Source organism: Panicum hallii, chromosome 2 (assembly GCF_002211085.1).
Source record: "Panicum hallii strain FIL2 chromosome 2, PHallii_v3.1, whole genome shotgun sequence".
NCBI lineage: Eukaryota > Viridiplantae > Streptophyta > Magnoliopsida > Poales > Poaceae > Panicum > Panicum hallii.
This window is the reverse complement of record NC_038043.1, coordinates 3,948,527-3,970,381: the sequence shown is the minus strand read 5'-3', so window position 1 is coordinate 3,970,381 and position 21,855 is coordinate 3,948,527. Positions and strand designations below refer to the sequence as shown.

Sequence of the window (21,855 nt, the reverse complement as noted above, 5' to 3'; positions counted from 1 at the left end):
ACTTGTTCTTGGTGTGCCTGCCTGCTATGGTGTACAACCTCTGCACGCGATGACCCAAAGCACAGGCTGCTTACCACATGCATGGAAGGATCATATGTTGTTACTTTTCTCGCTTTGATCTCGGAGTAGGCCGTACACTTTTTATTTCTCTTTTCACATCTTTACTAGCGAATATGCCGTGCACTACAACGGGAGAAAAAAATCATTGTACTCCCCTATCCTAATAAATATAGCCCAAAACGCAGGTGAGAAACTGAGAACTTGATTTAGGACAATATTTTCAAAAAGGTGAGTACCAAAGTTTGGAGAGAATTGACCAGAATTTTTGGTGCGTACCAGGATTTTTATGGCAGGAATTATTTACCATCCTTGCAATAATCATATTAAAACAATGCCTTAGTATTAGTATTTTTTTTGAGTTACAATCCTTAATGTTAAATAATGCACTGTATAAATATTAACCCAAAAACTTAACATAATCCAGCCCGCTAACTATTATAGCCCATTACGGTTTTTTTCCTTTGAGGAAAACTCATTACCCGTTACTGTACAAACTAAAAAAATGCTAAAAATAAATTATTCGTGTTGAATAACTGCAAGAGCTAGGCCATTTGGCCCAGCCCACTTAAACCCTGTGCTCTCTCAGGTTCAGCGTAAAACGGCCATAAGCCCGGCTTAATCCTTGTGTGATCATAGCCATCCATCTTGATCCAATAGCTATCAGCACCCGAACCTCGATAAAAACCAGCGATGCCCTCCACAAAACCCTAGATCACTCTCTGTTCTCCCTCTACCTTTTCAGTCGCGCCGCCGCCTGAGAGAGATACACCAAATGACGACGGAGTTACCGGAGCGCGCAACATGACGAAGATAGTGCCACCACGGGCCCGCTCGCTGGAGAGCGCATGCTGCCTAAGCGGAGTGTTGACTCCGTTGAGGAGATTCGTTCAAGCACCTTCAACGCGTTGAAGATGTGGCGCTCGCAAATGACGGCGACCTTAGTGGTAACTGCAGGGCATGTGTAGCGCAGCGGGCAACGGATCCACTCGTGTGGTGAGAGAACCACACCGAGCTAGGCATGGCGGCAGTGGTGTTGACGATAAGCCATCCTTGGTGCGTATCTCACCTCCTAAGTTTATTAATTTTGGGGGAATTTTATGATCTAGGGTTCCTATGCATCAATTTTTTGGGGAATTTCCTGATATAGGGTTTCAAGATTTGAGATTTATTTTAGTGCTTGTTTATGGTCATGTATGTTTTTGGGCACTTTCTGATTTGCACATGAGGAACAATTAGAGGTGGAACGCGAGCTCTAGGAGCGGGGCCACACATGCTGCATAGGGTGTGGAGGGGAGGGGAGTGGAGGGAAAGAAACGTTTATTGCCTTTGACATAAAAGGTAGGTGTATTATGTATACCATGAAATGAACTTTTTCCTGCAGTAATACCATGAATTAAACTGGACCATGAACTTCCACCATAAAAATAAAAATTAAAATATGCTATTTCTACTCTCTTTTTTGCGAGGGGCTATTTCTACTTTTTGCCTCCACCCTTCTTCATTCGTACTATAGTTAGTGTCTTGGCCCAGGGGTCCTGGTGGTGAGCGGGAGGTCGAGGACGCCTTAACCATTTCTTTTTTTTCTTCTTTTTTGGTCCAACTCGGTAGGCAATAGCCATTGCTTGCACTCTCTCGGTCTCTCCCCGTTCCAACTTCCAATTTCCAAACGGGAGCAGACATCAGCCCATGAGGCGTACCGTGTCAGCCCATGGGCTCGATTCCGATTTGAGGTCCCCCTAGCCAGCCCAAAATAGAAGTAACGGAAGATCTTTATTCCGCCAGCGCGTTCCAGCCAGCGAGAGCCCAAGCAATTAATGATGACCCGACGCCAGCCCATCATCCCGTTCGGCCCCACCCGTCCGTTGCCGAAAATTTGAACGCCGAGAGAGGCAAAGCCAGGCACGGCTCCCGAAACGGAAACCTTCCCGCCCGCCTTGCTCCCACGCGTTCCTCCCCCTCCATTTCCTACCATCCCTTTCCCCGCGGCCACCCAAAAAAAACATCCGAGCAAGAGCGCCCGCCGGCCGCCGCCGCGCCACCCCAAATCTCAATCCCCATCCCGCCCGCCTTCGGATCTCCTGAGCGTCCGGAGGACGCGGTGCTACCTCGCCGGGCACGCACAGCCTCGCCAGCGGACACCGGCATTCCCCGCGCCGCTCGCCAATCCAAAACGTTTTGGGAAACGGCGGTGGCAATCGCGACTGATTCCAGAAATTTCGACCGGATTCCACCGTCGTTTTCGAACAAATCCAATCACCTCCGGTGACATCACCGCTCTACCTTTCTCGCACAATGCGGCATCACGATCAATCGATCAAATCACAATCGAGAGGATCAAATCAAAGAACGGATTAGCAGCAATCGATTTCACAAACCGCATGGAACGGACGCAATCTAACGAGATTTTGACTCAGCGATTAGGGGCAGACGAACCCGGGAGATAACATTACTAGTATTATAACTCAGTTCATCATACAGGCAAGAGAGAGGAGGACGCCGATCGATGGGACGGGACGCGACCGGCACCTCAAGATTTTACAGACCGACTACTGCTGATGCTACCGATGGATCTAGAGCTAGGCACTGGTTTCATTTTCATTTTCAAACGACGAAGCTACGAATGGATTCCAAAATCCAGGTAAAAGGGGGAGCATCTATAGGCGGCATGGCGGGGTCGCCGGCGCCGGCGACAAGGAAGGCAGACGGTCTACTTCTTGGCCTTCCTCGCCGCGCCCTTCCTGGCCGGGGATGCGGCGGCCTTCTTGGGTGTCGCGGCAGCCTTCTTGGGCGTCGCCGCGGCCTTCTTCTCCTTCTTGGCGGCGGCAGCGGCAGGCTTCTCCTTCTTGGCTGCCTTGGCGGGGGAGGCCTTGGCGTCGGTCTTGGCGACCTTGGGCGGGCGGCCGCGGGGCTTGGGCGCCGCGGCGGGGGCGGCGGCGGACTTGGCCTTGGGCTTGGGGGAGGCAGCCGCCTTGGGCTTGGCGGCGATCTTGGCCTTCGCCTTCGGGGACGCCTTGGGCTTGGCCGCGGGCTTGGCGGCCTTGGCTGCCTTCGGCTTGGCCGTGGCAGCGGGCTTGGCGGCGGGCTTGGCCGCCTTGGGCTTGGCGTCAGCGGCGGGGGCCGGGCGGGCGGACGGCAGCTTGAAGGAGTTCTTGACGCGGGTCAGCTTCCCAGCTTCGGCGAGCTTCTTGAGCTGCCCGGCCAGCAGCTTGCGGAAGTTGGGCGGCAGCTGCCCGCCGTGCTTCTCCTCCACGTACTTGCCGATGGCCACCGAGCTCGACCCGGTCCTCTCCTTGAGCGCCGCAATCGCCTCCGTGATCATCTGCGCCGCCACGACAAGCAAAACAATCACAAATCTCATACATGTCAGATCAAATTCCCGAACACAAAAAGAAACAAAAAAAAGAAGAAATCGAATCCAGGAAACGCTTGCTCACCTCGGCGTACGGCGGGTGGGCGGCCGGCTTCCTCGCCACGGCGGGCTTCTTCTCTTTGGGGGCCTTCTTCTCCTTGGGCGCCTTCTTCTCCTTGGGGGCCTTCTCCTTGGGCGCCTTCTTGGCTTTGGCGGGCTTGGCCTCCGCCTCCTCGGCGGCCGGGGCCTCGGACTCGACCTCGGTCTCGGGGACCTCGGTCGCGGCAGCGGCAGCCTCCTCAGTCGACATCACTCCAATCCTCTCCCCTGAACTACGCTCAAGCGCGGGTGCTTCGGCTGTGTCGGCGGCGGCGGCGGCGGCGGCGGGTGATGAGGCCGGAGGACGCGACGACGACCGCGTTTAAATAGCGGGGGCGACGGGGGCGCCTGAGACGCGGAGCGGCGCGCTGTGATTGGCCGGGGGCGCCCTCACGCGGATCGCTGCCCCGCCGCGGCTGGAGCCCGCCGCGAGCCGTCGGATGCGCCAGGATCCGACGGGTGGGGACGCCCGCGGCGCGGGGGCTCGGATGCTGCCCCCGGAGCCGGCCGCCTGCGAGCGCGAGCCTGTTCCCATGTGTGCTTCTGCCCCGGATTCCCGAGCTCATTTCTCACTGGACGATTCGTAAAATTTTCTAACATTCAGAGTGTTTGTGGAGCATGAAATTTTCTTTCAAATGCGAGTTGTTTCGTCGAATTTGGTTTAGAATTCATGGAGAAATCGGTGGATCGGTGGCGACAGGTCCGCTTTCAGTTGTCTCCGTGCAGGTGTGCTTCTCTCCCAACTTTGGGGCACGAATTCTCCCGGCACACCCAACCGTTTTGAACGAAATTTATCTCAAACCTAGTAATCAAAATTATATTTCGAATGGGAGTGGTCTCGTTCGATTTGGTTCGGAATCGTACGAGAAATGGTTGGACAAGTGATGGCAGGTCTGGGCGGTGGCTTTTCGTGCGGCTGCCACGATGCGTCGCACGGGCTCGCTCTACCGTGCGCCGCGGCAGCGCGCAGGCTGGATTGCACGCCAGAAGCACACAGGTAACGGCCAGTGACGTGGTGTCTCGTCACGTTGTTACCAAAAAAATCAAGCGAGAGGATAACTCCAAGATTCAGTACACAGCAGATAGAAAGGGGAATAGTAATCATTTCCCGTATGATGCTACGTGTTAGATCAGAATTTCTCCAAAATGTTCAAAATTTCGAACAAGATGGAGAAAGTGGCAGCGTGATTTGGTATTGATCGCAGCAGGTTTCGATGAAATGGAATGAGATCTGCAATCAGCCTAGAAGTTGTTTGGGAGAAATGACCTTGGTTATGCTTCTTGGAGGCGACAATGGAATTTCCACAGCAGGTGAATGACCTCCTCGTTCGGATGGTTCCGTGCGACCATGATCCTCGAGGCATCCTTTCTTCTGCCAAAACTGAAGAATTTCGACTAGTTATCGGCACCGAATGATGTGTCATCGGCCCAAAATTTAAGTAGAATGTTCAAAGATCAAAAAGCTGACCGCATTTTTTACTCAAAATGGAGTGGTTGTGTAAGCATGTTGGTGCAGGATGTTTGAAGGTCTTTCAAGCTGCTAAATGCAAACACATTCTCCTGCACCTGATCACCAAACTAGGAGTCAACTCCAGACCAAATTGAAGCTGATTGCCAGTGCCAAAAGGTTGCGAGAAGTGACGTGATATTGGGGAAAGTTGGAGCACGCAGTTAGGTCTGGCACGTAAGGCGTTCAACATGTTTGCTCCTTTAAGCATGCTGGTGTGGTGTCACACGGGGAGGTAATCCTAATAAGGCTCTGCTACGAGAACAAAAAAGGAAGAGCCTAGTATTCCCCCCTAAACACCTATGCAATGGGCTTGCTCAGAATGTGGATGGATTCTGGTAATCTTGGTTCAACGTCATCAAGCACACTTGATGTTTTCTTTTTGCATCTAAATAGACCTTTTTCTCTCTTCGAACTCTTGTAAGTTCTCCCTGATGCAAGAAAAGCTTGTTGTGAATTTAGTATCGGAGATGTTCCTAAAACACTATTTGTGTTCCGAAAAGAATTTAGATTCGGAACTCCTAGATGGAAGATGATCCATGTGTGTATGTTGAGTGCTCTATATGTTTAAATACGATATCTCCCCTAAGAAGAAAAGGCTAAGATGCTATCTTGTTGGTTGTTGTTAAGGTAATTCGTAATTACTCCCTTTGTTTTTAGGTTATTTTGATTTTTTAGATACATAGTTTTTTCTATGTATCTAGACATAAGTGTATATCTAGGTGCAGAATAACAACTACGAATCTAGAAAAGCTAAAATAATTTATAATTTATAATTTGAAACGGAGAGAGAGCAGTGAGCATGATAGTTTGTCTAAAATTAAATAGCACGACATGCAAGCAAAGTCCGGGTAAAAGAGTTAACGAGAAAAGGGGGGAAATCAGGTAGGCGCAAACTCTGATGTACGAAGACATGAGCGAGAGTACGTGCTTCTCTCCCAACTTTAGGGCACAAATGTATAGTTTAAAATGCAGCCCTCAAATTTTATCTTTCGAATGGGAGTGGTTTCCATTCTATTTGGTTAAGAATCGGACGAGAAATGGTTGTCAAGTGATGGCAGGTCTGGGCAGCAGTGGTTTTTGTGCGGCTGTCATGACGCGTCGCACGGGCTCGCTTTGCCGTGTGCCGCACCAAAACGCAGGCTGGATTGCAACACGCCAAAAATAAAACAGAATCAAGGCTGGTGACGTGGCATCTGGCCACACTTATCAAAATCAAGCAAGAGGGTAACTCGTGGATTCAGGCATGCGACAGAAGAGGGGAATAGCAATCAATTCCTGAATATTAGCCTAAATTTTCTCCAAAATGTTCAGAGTTTCAAACAGGGTGGTGAACTCAGTCACGTTCGCTAAAAAAGAAAGAAAGTGGCAGCGTGATTTAATTTGATATTGACCACAGCACATATAAATGTGGAACAGAATAAGATCTAACAAGCAAATTTGAAGTTGTTTGGGAGAAATGAATCGGAATTGTCACCTCGGTTATGCATGCTTGGCAGCGACAAAAGATTTTCATGGCAAAGCTTGCGCCTCCACCTCCTCGTCGGGTGCTTCCTCGTAGCCATGGTCGTCGAGTCATCCTTCTGCCAAGAACAAATACTCATTGTGGCATCGGCCCAAAGCATCATGTTTAAACATAAGAAAGCTGACCACCATCTTTTGCTCGAAATGGAGTGATCGAGTGAGCAAATTAATATATTAGAATGTTTACAGGTCTTTTAAGCTGCTATGCAAATGCATTCTCTGGTAGCTTATCTCCAAGCTAGGAGCCAGCTCCATACCAAACCAAGTTAATTCCCAATGGCAAAAGGTAGTGAGCACTGAGCAGTGACATCGTAATGGGGAGAGTTGAAGCACGCATTCAGGTAAGACACGACAGGCGTTCAACATGTTTGCTCCTTTAAGCTTGCTGGTGTGTGGTGTCACACAGGGAGATATTTCTAATGGAGTTATGTTATTTCAGTGTAGATTACTATGGGGCAAAAAAAAAGGGCTTAGGATTCCACTTAAACACCTATCAACTATGCAATGGGAGGAATTCTGATACAACAAAAAACTTTTTCTGAAATTAATTAGTATGGAGATGTCCCTACAAACATTATTCGCACTTCAAAAAGACTTTAGACGGGGGAATTTCCAGAAAGTAAGACGGTTGTGTGCCTCGAGTGCTCTATATGTTTACACATGCTATAATCATCTAAAAAGAATAGGCAAAGATGCTATCTAATCTTATTTAAAAAAGATGCTATCTAATGGGTATTGGGTACTGTACTGAATGGTTTCTATAGAATTAATTAGCCTACTATATAAGCAAAAGTCTAATTTGAAAAAACAAAGAATGAAGGATAGGTACTGTGTTTCGTAAAAAAAGAAAAAGGGATAAATTGTAACAAGTTGGTGCAGCCTCCAACGAACGAAGATACAAGTAAGGCAAGGTATGATACAACCCATGGGTTTTGTCGGGGCCACAGTTGTGCCCAGCTCGCACCCAGTTGTTGCGGCCAGTACCTCGTCCCACCATTACTAGAGCACATGAAGGATGGCGGAAAGAGAAGGAGTCAACCATGTGCCACTAGACATCACCGGTGTGGGGAAGTGTAAGGGACAACCTCGTCGTCCCCGGATCTGTCGTAGAAGGAGGAGGAGGGGGATGGGGTGGGGCGGCACTGTTGTTATCTGCGAGTTACCTCACAAACAACACACCCTGCCTTCGCTAGATATGATGTAGGATGGGAGAGGGGGTAGCGGCCTCGCTGCGTCTTGCTTTTAGCCCTGGTGTTGCGCATTAGTCGTCGCTGCACAGCTCCATCGCTGGATCCACTGTAAAAGGGGGTGGGAAGAGAAAGAGGCGACCACACACCACCAGATCTCACCGGTGTTAGAACAGGAGGGATGGGCCTTTCGCCACACGTACCTTGTAGCTGCCACCAACGCACACACCTTGCAATTATGCGGCCCGCACGCAAAACGCGCCACCATCATGTCAGTCACCTCCTACCGCCGTCGCTCTAGAGGTTGGAGACGAGAGATAAGAGGATGAGAGAGAGGGAGGGGGGTTCGGAGAGGGAGAAAGAGACCAATATCTGCACGCATAAAGAAAGCACACATCTTGTGATGTATGGAGTGTTTGTGGAGAGCGAGGTAGACAAAATGGTTACGTCTTTAATTTTGTCGATGGGATAGTTTCATGGGGTATGTTTGGTTGCTCGATGGAATTGTCCTATATGTTATTTGGTTGGAGGGATGAGAATGGAATAAGTATCTTGACCACTATCACCACCGTCACACAAGGGTCCCACTTATCAGTCAAATAAAATCGCTCTCTGCTCTCATCCTCTTCCCACCCCAAGGCTCCCATGCCACTTCGTAGCCGACCACCGCTGGTATCATGCATGCTATCGCCCCTCGCCCCACCCCCCACCACCACGTCATGTCCTATGTTGATGCCCACCCTGATCTGCCCATCGTTGGGGGCTTGCTGCCACATCCATGTGGCTACTATCATCGATGCATCCGCTGTCCATCGACGCCTTGAAGAGGGTTGTTTCCTTCCTGTGTCTGAGCGCAACAGGGTAAAGAGAATTGATGCCACCTGCCCACCTTCAAGAGCCGAAGCTGTTGAGGCCTCCGCTTTTTGGATCCCAATAGGTTCCAAGTGAACTCAACAAGGGAGGATGACCATGTTAGCGTGGGAGGAGGCTCAAAGGGAGGAGATAGAGCCGACATTGTTGAACTAGGATGAGCTTGTTCGACTCTCTTTTTTTGGCAGGCCTCGTCCCAACATCCGAGAGAATATTTCCTTCGGTCCCGTCGCTCATTAACCAAACACTAGCTTCTCCATTCCACCGGCCAAACACTGTCATAGTTTTTTAAAAGGAGATTAGATAAACTAGCTGGTGATTTTACAATAGGGGTCACATTTTAGGATTGTAGCAAACATAATTAAAAATACTAAATTTTGTTCATCATACACTAAATGAATTAGCGTGTCATATGATAAAAATATTTTTTTTGCCACAGCCCTCATTGACACATAAGCAAGCATGCATCAATCATCATCTATTGAAATGTAATATGTATAGATCCATCTAATAGGTTATATCATCACACAGGCCCGTCCCTGTGGGCGTGCCGCCGGTGCGGCTGAACAGGGCCCCCAATCTGCAGGCCCCCCGAATAGATCGGCCCCCAAATTCCACATCAACAGTCCATTAGGCCTATTAAAATTGGCCCATATTATTGAGAGCTTGATTTATCTTTCTTTTCCGTGGTCGCAATGCAAAACATCTTGTCTTCTCGCCTCGCACGATCGCACACCTAGGGCTGGGCAGTAGGGCATCTGACACTCTACTCTGGCGACTCGCGGCAAGGACCGACTCCGCGCTGCGCGCCCGTCCGCCGTCCGCTGCAGCCTGCAGCGCTGCTTCAAGTTCTCGCACGCGGCATGCCTGAGCCCTGCGGTTTGCTGATCAGCGGATCCTTTCCAGAGCCGTAAGTGCTACTTACTGCTACAAGCTAATCAAGATGTTTCTTTTTATTTAATTGATGAATGATGAAACCATCAATTGATATTTTTATTTTGTATATACGTGCATCAGTTGATCTAGACGTTTATTGTTTCAAGATCCAAACCATGTCTTCTGCAAATCAATCAAGAAAATATGATTCGCATTTTCAAAAGCGTAAAAAAAGCAAAGAATAGAAGATTTAACTCAATCTCAGAAAGGAGCTATGGATAGATTTATTATAAAAGAATCACAAGTGGTCCCCGAGAATCAAACTATTCATCAAGGTCCTCCAACTGTTAGTACGGTTGAAAATAATACTATAGATGGTTATGCAGAGACTGAAAATAATATTGAGGGTCAGGAAGCTTCTGCTGATAACACAAACAGGCAAATAGATAATGATAGTGATAATTTGAATACTTCTCCCATTGCAGATGATGATGATTCTTTTCAGCATGATATATTTGATCCAAGATGTTGGGATTCTCTTGATTCTAAACAAATTGTTATTTTAGCAAATGAGGGCCCTAAAAGAGACTTGTTATTTCGGAAAGGTCCTAAGAATAGATATTCCACAAGGTTTTCTGCACTTTTCTATACTAGAATTATTTCAAGTGGAGAGCATTATTATAGGGATTGGCTTGTCTATTCTAAGGAACTCGATAGGGTATTTTGTTTTGGTTATAAATTATTTACAAAAGGGCATAGTAAAGGCCAGTTGGCAAATGAGGGGTTCAATGATTGGATACATCTTGACAGTAGACTTAAAGAGTATGAGGTAAGTGCAGATCATATTTTGAATATAACCACTTGGTATGAGTTGCGTAGTAGATTGCAAAAGGATCAAACTATTGATAAAATTTCTCAGCGGCAACTTGAGAAAGAAAACAACTATTGGAGAAAAGTTTTGTTTAGAATTGTTGGCATTGTAAAATTTTTTGCCAAGCATAATCTAGCATTTCGTGGTAGTAACAGCAAATTGTATGATGATAGCAATGGGAATTATTTGGGTTTGATAGAGATGTTGGCTGAATTTGACCCAGTTATTCAAGACCATGATCGTCGTATTACAAATGAAGAAACTCAGGTTCATTATCTTGGTCATAGAATTCAGAATGAGTTGATACACATGCTTACTGCTGCTATAAGTTTGAAATTATTAAGAAAATAAAGAGTGCAAAGTATTTCTCTATCATACTTGATTGTACCCCTGATGTAAGCCACCAAGAATAGCTATCTTTAATTATAAGATACGTGGATGTCTCTTCAAGTCGTGTTTGTATTGAAGAATCTTTATAGGATTCTTAGAAGTAAATGATATGACTGGGCAGGGACTTTTTGATGCAATGCAGAATGAACTAAAGTGACTTGATCTTGATACAGATAATGTGAGAGGACAAGACTATGTTAATGGATCAAATATGAAAGGATGCAACAAAGGGGTAAAAACGAAATTTTGGAGGTAAATCCAAGAGCTTTCTATTCTGCTCATGGTTGTCATAGCCTTAATCTAGCACTTTGTGACATGCCCAAGAATTGTGGTAGAGCTAAAAATTTCTTTGGGATCATCCAGCGCATCTACACAACCGTTGCTAATTCTACTAAGAAATAGCAGATTCTAAAAGATAACACAATAGGATGGACTGCCAAATCAGTCAGCTACACGTTGGGAGAGTCATGTTGAAAGTGTTAAAGCTATCAGATTTTAATGTGCAGACATTCGGGAAGCTCTACTTCAGGTATTTACTATTGATAAGGCTGTATTGTCAATGGTATAATTCCTTCGGTCATATCTAGTTTTGACACACATATTGTTTCTTTTATTTGCAGGTATCTGATATTAATACTAATGTAAAAACAAATAGTGAGGCTAAAAGATTGGCAAATAATGAACTTCGAGAGTATGAATTTATAGTGGCAATGGTCATTTGGCATGAAGTATTATATGCTACTAATTTAGTGAGCAAAAGTTTACAAGCAAAGGATATGCTTTTAGATGTTGCTATTGAGAAAGTGCAAGGGCTAATTTCCTTTTTCAAAGGGTACAGAGAAACAGGTTTCTTAGAGGCATTCGAGGTCGCTAAAGGGATTGCACTTGAGATGGATATTGGTACAACCTTTCATAAGAAATGTGAAATTAAAAGAAAGAGGCAGTTTGATGAGAACCCAGATGAGATAAATGCGTCCAATCAGTCTTCAGAGGAATCATTCAAAATCAACTATTTTCTATCCATTGTTGATCAAGCTATTTCCTCCCTTACAACAAGGTTTGAACAATATCAGCGGTATCAAAAAAAAATTGATTTCTTATTTACTTCTCACACATTACAATTATTGGATAACAACAGTTCGAAATCTTCTTGTGAAAATCTGGAGACTGTCCTTACAAGAGATGGAAAGTTTGATATTGATGCTACGGAACTATATGTGGAGTTGAAGTTTCTTCAAGATTTCATTCCTAAAGAAAATATGAGCCCTGGTAAAATTTTAAAGTTTTTAAAGCGGTATGATTGCTTTCCCAATGCTACTATCGTTTACAGAGTTCTATTGACCATTCCTGTGACCGTTGCATCAGCAGAATGAAGCTTTTCTAAATTGAAGCTATTGAAGTCTTATTTGCATTCTACAATGACATAAGAAAGGCTTAATGATTTGGCCATGCTAGCACTTGAGAGCGACATGTTGGAAAAGATTGATTGTGAGTCTATTATTGAAAATTTTATTTCAAGAAACATGAAAAAAATGATGTTACTCAAATAAAAATTACGCAACCAAAATTAAATAGGTATAACTCTTGATGTTTTTAATTGCTATTTAATACATTATACTGATTTCGTTATTCTTATGTACTATTTTGCTAGTAAAGTAGAGCCCGTTTTAGACTTTTGTACAGGGCCCTATCGTCACATCATCTATGCTTCATTTACCATGCACTTTACAATGTCGACATAATCGTTCCTGCTTTGGAACGATGGAAATTTTATGAAGATATGAATTATGAAGTGGTAAATCACAATCACATACATATTGTCCATATTTTTTTATAAATCTTCTAAGCATGTTTTAAGAAGCGTGATTTTTAAGCATGTTTTCTTTAAAATGTGTCTAAACTATCAATGTGATGCTTATCACTTGTGCGGCTACCCTTTGGTGCCAGATCGGGAGATAATGGAACTAAAGTATTATTTCTCCAAAGAGATGTGCTCTTTTTAAGAGGAAAATATTTCGAGGTGAGAGCTCTTTTGTGCCGAGGAGTCGGATGAGCATCCACCACAAGCAGGCCGAATTGCTTTTGACCCAACAAGCAGTTGGGCCTGGGCAGCTTTGAATACGAAACGGCCCAACATATCCTGTTCAGCCCATTAAACTCCACGAAATGAGCGGCCTTCACGGCCTCACCACCGTGCGCATCTATATATAACCTCACCCACTCCCACGCGCCCCTCTCTCTAAACCCTACCCGCGCCGCCGCCGCTTCCGCCGCCTCGCATCGCCAGCCGCCGCAGTCGCGCCCCGCGAGGTCAGACCAGCTTCTACCATGGTGAGTTCCCCTCGAAACACCTAGCTCCCGGATCCGGCGCGCCCATGCGACTCACCATAAGGGCTGATTCGTGTTGCGCAGGCGGACGTCGATGTCGAGCCCGAGGTCGCCGCCGGCGCGCCCAAAAAGAGGACGTTCCGCAAGTACAGCTACCGCGGCGTCGACCTGGACGCGCTGCTCGACATGTCCACCGACGATCTCGTCCAGCTCTTCCCCGCGCGCGCCAGGAGAAGGTACGATTCGTGCTACGTTTCGTTTGATTCCGTGGGATTTCGGTTTGCCCGGATCTGATACGATCCTTATTTTGTGCTCGATAGGTTCCAGAGGGGTCTGAAGAGGAAGCCCATGGCGCTCATCAAGAAGCTGCGCAAGGCGGTCAGTTTCCAATCGCTTACTTTTAGCTACCTCTGTTTGCTAGTTACTAGTGCGTTCTGATCTAGATAATTGCGCGGATCTGTTCTGCTCATGAATTATTGATGCTGGTTCTCGGATGTGGTCATGTTTATTTCTTTCGTAGTTGGCATGCTAGTATAGTTGAGAAAATAGAAATGTGCATGCCTGGTTGAATGATTTAAATGACACTTCTGTGATTTTAGGGTCTGAGGTTAGCATTTTTTGTTACAATTTACAAAAGATTCTGCTGGCTATGGCTGTAGTGTATTAGGTGTTTAGTTATGACCGGAAGCAATTTGGTTATTATGTATAACTTTGGCATCACGTGTTGTGCCTGTCACTGTTGACATTTTTACTGCAAATTTGCAAATTTTTTTGGCTGGATTGTTTTGATAATACTAAATGAGAATGCACATCCATTTGTCCTGTCACATGAATTTGTAAAAAAGTAGGCTTGGTAGTCCAAAGCATTGGAATTCTAAATCTTGAGTATTGCCAAGTAGGTCTAGCAAGGAAAATTGCTGTGTCCCTGCATTCTATCATTTTGAAAACTGGAATTGCTCATCAAGCAAAGTTGTCGCTTGATATATTTCAGTTAATAATATTTTGAAATGGGAAAATGCTGTGTTTTTTCAATGTGTTTTGGTGTGATCAGATTGTTGTCTTATGAGTGTTAAAACTTGGTATTTTACCTGACAAAGCCTGTCGTGTTCCCATTGTACTGATTATTAGGAGTAATGTTATCTGTGGTGAGGAATATTAGTGTAATGGTAGAATAGCTTTTGTTCCCTTAATGCACAATATGCACCTCCAGTTCCTTATGTTCTGTGCCAGAAAGCATGGTTATTGTAAGATTCCGTGTTGATCTGTTTGTTATCTGTAGAACTTTGATTTTTACCTGACACATTGTTTGATCACAAGCTAACCCTATTGCCCTTGAACAGAAAAAGGATGCTCCTGCCGGTGAGAAGCCAGAGCCAGTGAGGACCCATCTCCGCAACATGATCATTGTCCCTGAGATGATTGGAAGCATCATCGGTGTCTACAATGGCAAGACATTCAACCAGGTTGAGATCAAGCCTGAGATGATTGGCCACTACCTCGCTGAGTTCTCCATCTCCTACAAGCCAGTCAAGCATGGTAGGCCCGGTATTGGTGCCACTCACTCCTCACGGTTCATTCCGCTGAAATGAGTTATTACCGTTGTCAGCCTCCAGAGTCCAGCACGCAAGGTGCATGGCATGTCATGTTTCCTTCCAGCTGCGCTGCTTGTTTTGAACAAGTTACATTACCAATGGTGTTTTGCTCTGTTTCAGCTCTAGAATCCTAGCTAAGCACTGCACAATTTATGATGTTTTGAGTTAATCTTATCTATACTGCTATGTGGTTACTTTTATCGGAATTGCGATCGCTTAATTGTTTTTATGCGTTGTATGCTGATTGCTGAAATTTGAGAACCGCACTATCCTGGGTGTACTTGCATGATCTAACGGGTTATGATGACCGCATGATCGTTGGTCATCATGATTTGAGAACCGTTTGGTTAGCATTGTTGTGTGTGGTCTTGTTTTGGGTTGCACTTTGCTTCAATCAGATTGAATTGTGTCTGGTGATCCATTATCAAAATGGATTCCTATGGATCAATCTATCCTAGAATACGATAGTTGCATATATGTTCTATGGTTCATCAGTGGCGGAATCAACTGTCGGTAAAATCAGAGGACTGGCCAAACAATGTAGGGAGTTGTTTACGATAGCTAACTAAATAACGGCTTGGGAATGTTATGGTTTCTCAAGAAACGAAGGCTGTGCTCCATGCAAGATGAAATTGAGGATCCCATTGTAATCCCGGGATGTCATTTTGTGATAGTCAGAAACTAAAATGCAGTATTCAAGTCATTGGGAAGGCGAGAATGGGAGGAGATGATATTTTTTAGCTCCATGCATGCTTGGCTTTTATAACTTTTCCAATGTAGTGGTACGTAGAAGCCTGCAACAACAGGATGGTCAGCTGGTGGCTGTACAGGTTTGTTTACGGGTCTCTTTGCTTGGGCTGTGGATTCCTGATAATTTGATTTTAGCTGCCAGCTGTGGGAAATCAGCTGTGAGCTGCCAGCTATGGGAAAGCTGAAAGCTGTTTGGCGAAACAGCTGTCAATTGTGGATTCTAGATACAAATGTCTGTTATGCCCCTATTATGTCCCTGAGTTGAGTATTAATATTTATATGTACTTAAGTAGCAATATGCAAAACTATTATTTATTCTAGAACAAGTTTTATTTTAAAACTAGCCAATAAGCTTGTAGAGGGACTCCATAAATTTTACGTTGTATTTTTATGATTTGAATTTTAAACGAATTTACACGTTGCAGCTCTATACAACTCTATACAGTTTTTAATTACAACTAGGTCCCTGACTTTATGCACCGAGAATCCTAAAAAGATTTTGTTCTTTGCAATGTGGTCCTTGAGCACAGCTGCGCGCCGGAGGAGCTTCAAATTCCGGCGATGGGAGGCTCGGCCGACGGCGAGGGGTGGTGGGGGAGCACTAGGTCCGCGAGGGGAACTCGTTTTGAGGGTCAGCCGGAGGCGGGGCGGCCGGGGGCCGCGCAGGGGCGGGGCGGCTGGGGGCGGCGCGGCCGCGGACGGGGGCGGCGCAGGGGCGGGGCAGGCCGGCCGCGGACAAAGGCGGGGCGGCCGCGGATGGGGGCGGGGCGGCCGGGGGCGGCGCAAGGGCGGGGCGGGCCGGCCGCGGACAGGGGCGGCGCAGGGGCGGGGCGGGGTGGGCCGGCCGCGGACGGGGGCGGCGCAGGGGCGGGGCGGGCCGGCCGGGGGCGGGGCTGGCCGGCCGTGGGCGGGGCGGCCGCGGCCGGGGGCGGGGCGGCGCAGGGGCGGGGCGGCCGCGGACGGGGCAGCCGGGGGCAGGGCGGCCGCGGACGGGGGCGGGGCGGCCGGGGGCGAGGCGGCCGCGGACGGGGGCGGCGCGGCCGGCGGGGAAAAGAAAACGCGAACCGGTACGCACATAACCGATGGCATTGCGGGTAATTTCATCCGAAACGCAGTGAAATCGGGGTACGGGGCGATTCTCTCCGTGAACTGGGAAACGCGGCTGCGTTACCAAAATCGCTGCGCGTCGCGAAGCCGTTTGGTTCGGATTTTCGCGTTCTGGACGCGAATCGGACACAGAACGCCCAACCAAAGGGACCCGTTTAGTTGCTATATAATTTTAGTTCCTCGGTTTTTAAATATATGACATCATATATTACAGCTAAAGGAGTATGTGGGATGACGTAAATTAGCAAGCGGGGAAAGATGCAGCCACTCGCAATTCGTCTCGTTGTGAATGAGACCATCAATTTTTCAAGTGCCTAGCTAGTAGCTAAGCTAGCAAGATTTGTCCAACGCGTCCAACGCTCGGACTTTTGAGTCAATTAAGGCACAGGCAACAAAAAGGTATTAGAAGTACATGATCCACGTACACACGCCCACCCAATAATGAGAGAAACACACCCCCGTAGCTAAGACTAGGAGAAGTCGTCAACTAAAGAATGAGTCGTTGATGTAGGATAAGGAAGTAATCTTTAAAGCATTTTTTTTGTTGCAACCGGCGCATGTGTTGAGACGAATAAAAGCAAGAAGTTTTCTTGAGGTCTCCATTTTTTTCAACTAAAGATTTCTGGCCTTGCAGTGTTAGCTGATGAGCCTAATGACTAATTAAGTACTGGGATGTGGAGGTGAGAAGAAAACCGAGCGTAAAGAAATACTGTGTAACCCCTGCGGCTCATCTGATGCTGAAAAATGGACTCCAGCACAAGCATGCTAGATGTGTAAGAAGATAAGATGTGGAGCGAGAAGGAAGGAAAGCTTAGGAACCGACAGTGAAGAATAAGAGAGGCGTGTCGTGCATATCGTCATCGCTGTTTTCTCGTACCTACGCGTTGTTACTAGTGACAGAACTGAAGAGAAAATTAAAGGGGACCAAACAAACATGTACCTTCTTGTAGGAAGAGAAAAAGTATATTTCTTTTCAATTTTGCATTGATTTCCTACAGAGATATAGCCTAATTTCATCAACAAATCCTTAGTCCCCCCCAAAGTTCCGCTATTGGATTTTGTTATCTTTTACCAGGCTATACAAACATAAAAATTGCAACAACTCAAAACTCCCGCTGCGACATGTCAAAACAGTAGGTAAAACATGAAACGAACCTAATCCAGCAAAAACATGTCAAAACAGTAGACGAAACATGAAAAGAAGCTGATCCAGCAAAATGTCGCATCTCGATTTGTAACAATTGGAAAGCACCACTTGGGACATCCCAAATTAATGCTGCAACATCTAGAAATATCAAATCACAGCACCGTAAATCAACCGGCGACAGGAAGACTTCCACAGTTCCACGACGACGACCGCCGGCTAGCTGCTGGGAGCTGCCGTCACGGCCCGTCCTGCACATCATCTTTCGCCGCCTGCCGCGCAACCCGGACTTCGCCGGCGCCACCTTCCTATCCAACCCCTGGCTCGCGGCTCGCGCTGCCCTGCGACGGCGGCGCCGTCGTGTGCCCGCGGCGGGTCATGCCGGGCTCCTGCTCCCCGATGACCGCGCGCACGACCACGACGCCGCCCGGGGGCATCCTCAGCTTCGCCGTAGGGCGGGTCCACGACGCTGCCGTGGTGCGCCGAGGACTGCATCTGCTTCACCAACTTCGACGTGCGCCGCGGCGGGGACATCACGGTCCGGTGCTGCGAGATGCGGAGCCGGAGGATTTACGCGGTCGCCGACGCTGGGCCCAAGGACGACATGGCCCCACCTGTTTGGGTCATGCTGTTCCATGAGTAGAGTTGTTATGAAATATATATATATATATAAACAATTCTAATTGTTTTCCCTCTCTTCGTTCTTTTTTATGGTGTACTAAGATTTATATACAAGCTTAGTGTACAGGAGTTGTATGAACAATTTAATATTTCAAAGACTTTATTATGACATTGATTTTTTAGTAAGGGGTGATATATTGTAGGAGAAATCGATGGTTGAATTTCACCTCTAAAAATATTTTCAAATCCTTAATCGTCTAAAAATCAGAGTATACAATTCTAGCTAGATGATGTGCATTATTGTGAATTTTGTATATTTCAAAATATCACATCACTGATAAGTTTTCGCAATAACAAAGGGTACATTACATGGTAAAACTTCAGGATGGCAACGAGCGGGACGCGACGGGGACGCCTCCATCCCGCCCCAATTCCCGATCTCTTATCCCCGCCCCGGCCCTGAAACTCCCGAGCCCCGACGGCCCCCGTTGGGATCAATTACATAGTAAACAGCTAGCAAATCAGAACGCAGATCCAAGAACGAGTTAAGTACATGGTCATAGATCGAGTATACAAAGTAGCAAATCGAGAACTAACAGATCGAGCATAAGGTAGCACAAGCTAGCAAGCTAACAGATCGAGCACAAGCTAGCATACTTCCAATTCTACTAGACACAATCCTCCCTGCTAATAACTGATTGGCTGAAGGATGCGGCTGCAGATTTGCAAAACAACTCGTGCAGGAGTAGCAACGGAACTTGCTCTTCGGGGATGGCGCCGATGGAGAGCAATCGGAGGCGTCGGCGGCTTGCTCTTCTTGCCGGCGCAGCCGTGCCTCTGATGTTCCTGTGCTCTCTCTCTCTCTCTCTCTCTCTCTTTTTAAAGCTGCCAGGAGCATTGGCCCATCATAGCTCATCATGCAAGAAGGAGACGAGGCACCCGCACCGGCAGGCGCTCGAACGCGGGTGGGCTGCCTGAGCCCCAGGGGCTGGGCAAGCCAACCGAGCCCCAGCTCGATCCTTCCCTGCGCTCTCTTGCATCCGGCCCTCCGTCCTCCACCCGCGTTGCGTGTGGTGGCCGCCGCTCACGTGAAGCCGGCGGCTGCAAGAGTGAGGAGAATGGTAATAGGACTAGAATTTTAGTGAGATGTTGCGTTTATATACGCTGGACTTGCGAGGTACTGGGCTATTGGGCCGTGCGTTTTTTTGGCTAAGGGCCTGTTTGGATCCAAGGGAAAGAGAAAGAGAAAGTGCAAAATTTTTGCTCTCTTGTACTTTTTTTGCACTTTTGGATCCAAATACCCCAAAGTGCAAAAGGGCAAATACTACCGTAATTTTACTAATTATGGATTAATTAGGCTTAATAGATTCGTCTCGTCATTTAGTCCTCATCTATGTAATTAGTTTTTTAATTAAACTATATTTAATACTTCTAATTAGCGTCCAAACATCTGATGTGACAGGAGCAAAAATTTTACCATTTGGCCTTTTGCCATTTGGGGGTGGATCCAAACAGCCCCTAAGCATTTCGAGGACCGTGGTGCCTCCGCGAGGGAGAACTAGAGCCTGTTTGGAGTCTTGCCTAACCTGCCTAAGCCTAAGGTTAGGCATGTGCCACACCTGTGGCGTGTCTAAGGCAGCTCACTCTAGGCTTGTGTTTGGTTTGCTGTCACGCCTAAAGTTAGGCAAATCTGAAAAAGTGTGGCACCTGTTTGGATTGATACCCCACCTCAAGTTAGGCACACCTAAAAATATATGGCAGCTGTTTGGATTGCCACCACACTTCACTTCATTCATACCATACAAATTAATAAAGCATTTTGGGCTGTGTCATAAGATAAAAAAAGTAACAAATCAATATAACATCCGCACAAATCCAGCAACTATGCATTGCATGTTAACGATAATTTGTAACAGTAATATAAGTCCACAAACAGCTGCTAAATAAGTTTATAACAGCAATATAAATAACTTTAGAGGCTCACATGAGTTTGAGTACCCACTAACTGTAAACAGATTCTAATTTCAGTTAACAAAAGGGTGGTGCAGCAGCTACTATCACCACCATGCATCTCCATCAGCCTTGATGCATGAGAACAAGTGCAAAAGAACCATCCACCATGCTCCAATCAGCCTTGAACAAGTGCAAAACAACCATCCTTCAGCTGAGTACTCGATGAGCCTATAACCAGTGCGAAATACATCTTTTTAGCAAAGTGCAAATAATAATCACAAGGATTGTTGAAATACAGCATGTATTACCTGACAAAAAAGGAGCAGCGAACCACACCTAACCAACTCACACCCCCTGGTCACTAACGAACTTGAAGATCCATGACTCGAATGTTGTCTCAGATGCGGCTGATAAGAAACCACGCATCCCCTTTTGGTTTTTGTGTGCTAGATATTCTCCTATCATAACCTTTTGACCAGTGGTTAGAGTCATCTTTTCAAGTCTTTCCCACACTATTTCATCAGAATTGCGTATAATTGGTGGAGGAGGTGCTGGCTTCTTGATTTTATTTTGAAGATCCACCAAAGTAGTTGCGATCATATCTCCTACCTTGGACATCCGGCTCTTTGGTCTCACATCTCTCTTGGGAGGCCTGCTTTCACTTCTTGGACGCTTGACTCCCGAGCTAGATGAGCTTTGCTCAGCCACTTGAGATCCCATACTAGCCATACCACTTAAATGAGAAACTAAAGTGTCAGAATCATCACCTAGATCATCCTCAGCTTGGGCATAGTTGGATAAGTCATTGCATAAATCATCATTATAATCATTTTCTTCATCAGCTTGAGCCTCATTCATGCAAGTGTTGGCGTCCATGGCAAGAGAACCATCAGCGCTGCTATTAAGAAATAGCTCCTGCATTTCACTGAAGAACTTGATAGGTTTGGACAGGAGCCTTCTTGCCCTATCCTGCATTAAGTATAGTGCTAAATGTTAATAATAAGTTCACAAAATGTTGACAAAAATAGGTTGAAACATAGTGCATACCTTTAGATTAACCTTCTCTGAATCAGATATGATGACCATAGATCTTGAAGCATCAAATGTGTTACCACTCTTGCCCAAAGCTGTTGCAATGAACTTCCAGTTTTCCTTGTAATGCCTGAAATGCCTCTCAACTCGAGTGGCAGTTACCCCCATGTTGAACTGCCTATTCAATGCCTCTGAACGCTTGAAGTGATGTTGTTTTTTGAGCTTAAAACCAGCGTGTTGTTCCTTTATGTAGTCAATAAACCAACCAAGCATAAATTTAGTTTGATCCTCATCCCATGTGATGGTCCTCTCACGAGCAGAGCCATCACCTTCAACCTTTTCCTTCCCCTTAGCCATATCTCAAAACAGCACTATAATAAAAAAACAGGATCTCAACTTAGCACTATTATATTTTAGGAAAACAGGGTCTCAAAACAGCACTATAATCCAATAAAACATGACCTCAATCAACAATATAATTCAATAAAACAGGGTAACAATCAGCCACATTATTTAGTAAATAGAGTTACAATACAACCACATAATTGAATCAAACAGTGTTCTGGAAACATCACAATTATTCAGTACAATAGGT

At 46.3% G+C, this 21,855-nt stretch overlaps 3 protein-coding genes across 3 annotated transcripts; 1 reads left to right on the top strand and 2 right to left on the bottom strand.

Annotated features, from left to right (window-relative positions):
• Positions 1 to 2,477: 2,477 nt before the first annotated feature.
• LOC112883251 (histone H1-like) lies at positions 2,478 to 3,814 on the bottom strand. The gene is made up of 2 exons (XM_025948520.1): positions 3,495 to 3,814; positions 2,478 to 3,379 (listed from the first exon to the last, which is right to left on the bottom strand). The coding sequence occupies exons 1-2, from the start codon at positions 3,717 to 3,719 to the stop codon at positions 2,768 to 2,770; spliced, it is 837 nt and encodes a 278-aa protein (XP_025804305.1). The 5' UTR covers positions 3,720 to 3,814; the 3' UTR covers positions 2,478 to 2,767.
• A 9,116-nt stretch (positions 3,815 to 12,930) lies between these two features.
• Positions 12,931 to 14,922, top strand: LOC112883405 (40S ribosomal protein S15-like). The gene is made up of 4 exons (XM_025948702.1): positions 12,931 to 13,064; positions 13,146 to 13,297; positions 13,382 to 13,439; positions 14,402 to 14,922. Exons 1-4 carry the CDS (start codon positions 13,062 to 13,064, stop codon positions 14,648 to 14,650), a joined length of 462 nt encoding a protein of 153 aa, XP_025804487.1. The 5' UTR covers positions 12,931 to 13,061; the 3' UTR covers positions 14,651 to 14,922.
• Positions 14,923 to 20,573: 5,651 nt separating this feature from the next.
• Positions 20,574 to 21,617, bottom strand: LOC112879717. Its single transcript, XM_025944092.1, has 2 exons — positions 21,276 to 21,617; positions 20,574 to 21,197 (listed from the first exon to the last, which is right to left on the bottom strand). Exons 1-2 carry the CDS (start codon positions 21,615 to 21,617, stop codon positions 20,574 to 20,576), a joined length of 966 nt encoding a protein of 321 aa, XP_025799877.1.
• Positions 21,618 to 21,855: the final 238 nt, after the last annotated feature.

What these genes read in the sequence shown, in the direction of transcription:
- LOC112883251 (XM_025948520.1), bottom strand. Translation starts at nt 3,719, where the DNA reads ATGTCGACTGAGGAGGCTGCCGCTGCCGCGACCGAGGTCCCCGAGACC. An exon ending in CCCACCCGCCGTACGCCGAG is followed by an intron (nt 3,380 to 3,494) that starts GTGAGCAAGCGT and finishes GTGGCGGCGCAG; the next exon opens with ATGATCACGGAGGCGATTGC.
- LOC112883405 (XM_025948702.1), top strand. An exon ending in CCCGCGCGCGCCAGGAGAAG is followed by an intron (nt 13,298 to 13,381) that starts GTACGATTCGTG and finishes TGTGCTCGATAG; the next exon opens with GTTCCAGAGGGGTCTGAAGA. An exon ending in TCAAGAAGCTGCGCAAGGCG is followed by an intron (nt 13,440 to 14,401) that starts GTCAGTTTCCAA and finishes GCCCTTGAACAG; the next exon opens with AAAAAGGATGCTCCTGCCGG.
- LOC112879717 (XM_025944092.1), bottom strand. Translation starts at nt 21,617, where the DNA reads ATGGCTAAGGGGAAGGAAAAGGTTGAAGGTGATGGCTCTGCTCGTGAG. An exon ending in CAGAGAAGGTTAATCTAAAG is followed by an intron (nt 21,198 to 21,275) that starts GTATGCACTATG and finishes TACTTAATGCAG; the next exon opens with GATAGGGCAAGAAGGCTCCT.